Here is a 6,377-nt window from a genome sequence, read left to right on the forward strand (position 1 = left end):
TAAGTGATATCTACGCAGCCCAGATTTAACGATTGAGCCTCCTCAGGGAGAGGTGTGGAATTTGGCAAGATGCTAACTCATGATAGCTAATTGGTCATGATGGAGGAATTACTCCTCTGTGATTGGCTGACTCTCCTGTCTGTAAACATTTTTAATAACACGTTGGAACGTGACCCTCAGATAAGCAATAAACACAAGTTTAATTGCATGTGCACTTTATTTCAAGTACAAAGTAGAATGTGTTTTCTCATTAATATATCTGTCTATTTTCCATGTTGTATTTATTTAAATAAAATACAAAATACATGTCAGCAATGATTTTTCCCCCAGTCCGCACATGTGGAGTGATAAACTGCATTTGGATTCAATTATTAGTAAGAAACTAGCAACAGATGTATTCCACAAAATTGTAATGTGTTACGTGCTCCAGCATTCGATTTTTTTGCCCACGGAGTTTCGGCGATCCGCAATCCGAGCGCACATACCGCTGCGTCCGCATCAACGAGGGGGTGAAGTCGGAGGGTCCATCAAGAGGCGCGCCCTCCTTGAGGAACACACGGGCGACTGGAGGGTTGGCTGAAAGGGGGCTTTGAATTACGGTAAGCATTTTAAACAAAATATATGAATGGATGAAAAAAACCAACTACGTGTCATTTCAAAAGATGCTTGCTGGGGATAAACGTCGTAATTTGTACTCCGCTGTCTCAATTGCATTTGAGACCGCTAATAGGCCCGCTGCGATCGACCTTTATTTATCATCATAACGGCTTGTGATAACGAAAGTCAGGATAATAATTCATATTCAAACAGTGCACATGTTACATTTATGCCCCTATATGGTCTGTATGTCTATTCCTTCTTCATGTCTTTGCCGTCCTTATTAAAGAGCCAATGTGCTTCGGGCATCATCATTGTTATTATATGGGTTATTTCTCCGCGGTTTATGACATTAGAGAGGACACATTATGTATGATATGATCTTGTTATCAGATTAAGTAGGTATTACATGCACCTGCAATCAAAACTGCCCTTACGATGGATGTCATGTTTCAGATGGGGTGGCACAGTGGGGCAGTGGATAGCAGGTCGGCCTCACAACTTTGGGGTCCTGGGTTCAAATCCGGATCACGTCCACCTATGTTGTGTTTGCATGTTCTCCCCGGGCCTGCGTGTGTTTCCTCTTGGCACTCCAGTTTCCTCTGACATTCAGAAGAAAAAAAAATGGTTGCCTGTTTGGACACTTTATATTGCCCTCAGTTGTAGGTGCAATTCCCAGTTTTTGCCCAAAGTGAAATTATGGTACATATCTCTTTTTCCCTCCTATTGTCAGCTTCTTAGTGAGGACAGTCACGGTTCTTGATGACGCCATTTCCTGGTTTGACGAATCCTTTTTTAAAATTAACATCTGTTGGACAAAAGAGCTTTGTATTGATTTCAGACATCCTGCCTCCAGTCTTTCCATGTACTGTCACTTTCATGACCAGCTAGTTGAATGAATGAGAAACTACTAAGTAGTTTGCCACTATGTGAGCTGAGATATTTTTTTTTTAATAAAAAGATTAAAATGTTCATCATCACATTCCTGGGATTGCAAAATCTGGACTATCACCTTCTATTCTGCTTATTAATAGATCTCAATTAAACTGGGTTATGATGTAAATACCCTTTTTTCCTGATTTGTTAAGATCGGAGTACCAGGCATTGGAACGCCCACTTTTATGTTAACGTCAGGATTGGTCTTGTGCTTGACAGGTATGAGGATGCGCTCCCTTCACAAAACAGTCCTGCTCGGCATCCTGGTTTCCGTGGTTCTGGTCCTGGCTCTCATCCACACGTGGCCCACCCGGACCCACACTACAATAGAGGTCTGGCAAAGGCCAGGCCTCCTGTTAGACCGCCATCTGGAGGACCGTCTCCTTGAACCTGATCCCCAGTTGAGCGCCATCCCCTTTCGGGTACGCGAGAGCGTGGCAGGCTTGTTGGCTCGCAACGGATGCATGTGTGAGAGCGAAGGAGTGACGCTGCCCATCTTCCAATTCTTAACATCGCGGGTGTCGGCTTTCTCGCTGCACACGGCCTTTAAGGAGAATGAGCTGGAGGAGGTGAAGAAGAGAAGGGAGAAGGAATTCAAGAGCTTCCAGAAAAGGTGAAATTTATTATTATTTTACTGCTATTCCTGATGAGAAGCGCTGTACTGTAAAATAAAAGGAAAGTGTCAAAGGGAATTTGTCATGTGTAAATATAATATGATATTGTGTTGCTGTGTACTATGATTAGGGCAATTTTGCAGAATTTATTGGTGTTGCAATGCAGTGACGCATTCAACAAAGCTGGTGTGTTGTCCGCCAAAAGATGCGGACAGTGTTAATGGAAAAATAAAACATTGCTGGCGCAAACAAATCAAAATAAAAACTGGAAAATACAAATAATAGCTTAGCACATTTTTCTCTCATGAACAATGATGTGAAGCCATTCGGTCTCATCAAATAAGTAATTGAAATATTAAGATATAACCAGCCAAAAACAGAATTACAGAATGTTAACTTACAACTATCTTCTAAAAAAATACCCTTTGCATGTTGGTAATCCTCCTTTGTAACAGGTTGGAAACACCTGGAGATTTGCTCATCATTGCAAAGGCAAACAATCCATTACAGTATCCAACACAAGGTGTGGAGATGCGGCCTCTCAAAACAATCCTCATCCCAGGTATGTGTACATCTATTTTTATTAAAATCCCCTCTCATTGTTTCTCTTTTTTTTCAAAGACATCTCCAAAAATGTTTGACCCAGATAGATGTTAGTGTTTAGAAAGTATAACTTAGTGTCTTGGATGTGCCTTCTACATGACTTGAGTTGAGGCAACAGTCTAACTATTGAAATGCATGTGACCTTTAGCTGAACTCTCACGTTTGCCCTCATAGACAAGACATAAGGAAGCATAGTGCCAGGATTCATACAATGTGGCACTATTATGAAACTATATGAAACGTGGGTTGTGAAGGGTGGCGCATAAAAGGATGCTTTGAAAGAAACGGACAGTCTCAATAGGCATTTTCTAACAGACTCCACAACAAATCTACATGACCCAATTTAATACCATTATTGGTTTCGGCTATTTCAGATTGGCTTGTTAAATTTTTCAATGTGTAATAGAGACTAAAAATGGGTAACTGTGAATATACTTTTAAAAAACGAGACAAGAATGGCGTTCAAGCTGTGAAAAAAACGTATTTAAAGTCTCAATTCCAACTTTTTTTTCAGGATTAGCCTTAAGGGACCTCCCGAGAGACAACTACTTAGTAAGTATATACATGTTTTTTTTTTTTAATCACATTTTGAAACATTTTCCCATGATTACTTTTGCCACAGATAAATCTCACCACCACGATGGGGAAGCTAAATGTCGCCGCAGAGGTGGACGGCGTTAAAATCCACGGCGATGGGGAAATGCACATGACACTTTCGAGCAGCCACTTAACGAAACTGAACCGACAACTGCAGTTTGTCACGTACACAAACACAATGTTTCACCCCAATACAGCCGACACAGGTGAGCAGATTGTGGTCAGCTGACCATATCTTGTCAAAAATGTTTGTTTCTTATGGGTGGATATTCCATTAACTCTTTCACTACTGTTGAATTATTTTAACAATGCCTTGCCAACAACAATTAGTGTTGTCAGTTCACAAATTATTTTCCAATGTTCATTTTCTGAAACTGTTTTTTAGTGCACTTTGAGACAGAGGGCCATCAAGCCAACTTCATCATTAAGATTCGTCACGGTTTAACACCAAAACTGTACAACACCGGCACGGAAGGAGGTAGTGTAACAAAAAAATGTGCTATTTGTTTTTTTTTCCGCAATAAATGAACTCATATGATCTCTCCAGAATACAACATCAGTGCTCTGGTCACCATAGCGACCAAAACATTTCTACGCTACGACAAGCTTCAAAATATGATTGACAGCGTGAGGAAATACTATCCGACCATCACCATTATCATTGCCGACGACAGTGAAAATCCCCGAAGTATCACAGAGCCTTTCATTGAACATTACATCATGCCTTTTGGAAAGGTAAAGAATTGAGATGGAATATTCTTGAATTGCACATAGTGTTGTACCTTGAGATTTGAGCAGAATTGCAAATTGGATCATGTGATCTTCAAGGGAACGCTACAATTGATGTCTGAATGTCATGTGCCATGTCTTCTAGGGATGGTTTGCTGGTCGTAACCTGGCCATTTCCCAGGTGACCACCAAGTATGTGCTATGGGTAGATGATGACTTCATTTTCACCAGTAAGACAAAGCTGGAGAAACTTGTGGATGTTTTAGAAAGGACCACTTTGGACCTGGTAAGAGACACACTAATACTAGATGAGATGTTGTTCTGTATCTTGTGTACCTAAATTTGGCCTTGAGCAATGTTCCCTCTAATTGTGCATTACTATCATCTTCTCTGCGCAGCAGCAATCATATAGCGTGCAGTAAATAATATATATATATATATATATTTTTTTTTTTTTACCCCTTTTCCCCATGATGGCGCCATTTACAGGGCAGCCAGGGGCAGTAGCTCTTTCCACTCTTATGTTTTTCGTGTTTTACAGCATGATTTACATGAAAAATTAGAGGGAACATTGGCCTTGAGTGCCACTCCTGAAAGCAACAGTATGTATTTGTTTGCGTCTCCAGGTGGGTGGTGCAGTACAGGAGGTGACGGGGTATACCAACGCCTACAGGCAGACCATAGCCATTGAACCGGGGGAGGAGGATGGAGACTGTTTGCACTTGCGGAGAGGCTTCCATCACGTCATCCAGGGATTCCCAAACTGTGTGGTGACCGATGGGGTGATTAACTTCTTCCTAGCTCGGACCGACAAAATCCAACAAGTTGGCTTTGACCCTCGCTTTAACAGGGTAGCCCACCTGGGTGAGTTTAAGAAAAGCCCCGTGTCGTAAAATAGAACTTCTGACCTGCTGTCTGGGCATAACATGTTCGTTTCCTATGTTATTTTTCAGAGTTTTTCATCGATGGACTAGGAATGCTCCACGTAGGATCTTGTGACGACGTCATTGTCGATCATGCGAGTAAAATCAAACTCCCCTGGACCAAGACATCAGAAAGCGACAAAGCCTACGCCAAATTCCGTTACCCATCAGCTTCTTCTCCCTTTATCCAATACAAACGAGGCCTCTTATACTTCAAGAACAGGTTTCAGTGTTTGACTCGAGGCGGTTAGATTGCTTTTTTTGGAGATCCTGATTTGCCAAAGAGCACACACACGTTTGGCAGATGATTTGCCTACTTTTTTTTGCTTGTGTGCCATGGAACGAACGGATTAATCAAACCAGACAGTATTGCCAACTGGGTTTTGTTTACAAAGACCAAAGGGATTCTGGCAACGACCCCCCACCGGCTCCCCCCACATCTGCATGAATGACTTTAGTGACCCGGAGATGAAATGGAATTTTATTTTTATTTAAATCCTATTTGTTGTTTTTTTTTTATGGAAGAGACTTTCATCTAAGCAATGCAGGTTGGATATTTAAGTATTACAAAATTACAAACAAAGCGTGTAAATAAAGTTTTACATTTACGTGAAGTAAGTAATTTTAAGTCAAAAAGTTGACTTAATTCTCTGCATTTTTAATGATTTACATTCAAGTCAAATATGTATTTCCTTACAATCTGAATTTGGTGTACAGTATTCCTTTTACTGAATAGGTTGTTGAATAAAAACAGTTAAATAAGTGTTATTTAAAAACGACATTCAAATGAATAAAATAATAGGCCAACTAACCAAGTTTACATATTTTACAATTGATATAAACATCTATAAATGCTCATTATTTTTTTGTAATTTCCAAATACTATGTATTTTTTTTAAAGGAATTGAATGTTACGACCAAAAAAAAAAATCCAGATTATGTATTTTCAAATGTTAGAAATTTTAATTTTGTATCTAATGCACTTCTCATTACTCAGCAAATGTATTATTACAGCTTTGCCAATTATTTAATACTAATTATTTCCATACTAAATGGCTTATTAACATTTTTAACTGCTGACTTAATTCAATGTATGTTTCCTCTTTTTGTATTTATTAAACATTTGAGTGTTGGGGAGAGTTTGGTCAATATTTCTAAATGGCATTAACAATTTTAACCCACACCTGTATAATAATTCACATATTTTCAACTCTGTATTACATTTCCTTTTCACTAGATGGCAATGCATATCGGGAACTAATATCTCATGCCAAAATTGCATATTTTTTAAAGGGAATGAGACAAAAGTATTCATTGTTATAAATTACAAATGCAAATCTAACACATTCATTGATGTCAGGCAAAAAAAAAAAAACTA

The 6,377-nt window shown here is 39.4% G+C and overlaps 1 protein-coding gene across 1 annotated transcript; it reads left to right on the forward strand.

The window, feature by feature from the left end:
* The first annotated feature begins 328 nt into the window (after nucleotides 1-328).
* On the forward strand, nucleotides 329-6,131 carry b4galnt1b (beta-1,4-N-acetyl-galactosaminyl transferase 1b). The gene is made up of 10 exons (XM_077727026.1): nucleotides 329-599; nucleotides 1,753-2,146; nucleotides 2,603-2,709; nucleotides 3,265-3,302; nucleotides 3,373-3,553; nucleotides 3,733-3,825; nucleotides 3,895-4,082; nucleotides 4,222-4,362; nucleotides 4,703-4,940; nucleotides 5,030-6,131. Exons 2-10 carry the CDS (start codon nucleotides 1,755-1,757, stop codon nucleotides 5,248-5,250), a joined length of 1,599 nt encoding a protein of 532 aa, XP_077583152.1. The 5' UTR covers nucleotides 329-599; nucleotides 1,753-1,754; the 3' UTR covers nucleotides 5,251-6,131.
* The last annotated feature ends 246 nt before the right edge of the window (nucleotides 6,132-6,377 follow it).

This window comes from Stigmatopora nigra, chromosome 10 (assembly GCF_051989575.1).
Source record: "Stigmatopora nigra isolate UIUO_SnigA chromosome 10, RoL_Snig_1.1, whole genome shotgun sequence".
Lineage (NCBI taxonomy): Eukaryota > Metazoa > Chordata > Actinopteri > Syngnathiformes > Syngnathidae > Stigmatopora > Stigmatopora nigra.

Excerpts from the sequence above, each read along its gene's own strand:
- b4galnt1b (XM_077727026.1), top strand. The coding sequence starts at position 1,755 with ATGAGGATGCGCTCCCTTCACAAAACAGTCCTGCTCGGCATCCTGGTT. Across the intron at positions 2,710-3,264 it reads CAAAACAATCCTCATCCCAG|GATTAGCCTTAAGGGACCTC; the intron begins GTATGTGTACAT and ends CTTTTTTTTCAG. Across the intron at positions 3,303-3,372 it reads TCCCGAGAGACAACTACTTA|ATAAATCTCACCACCACGAT; the intron begins GTAAGTATATAC and ends CTTTTGCCACAG.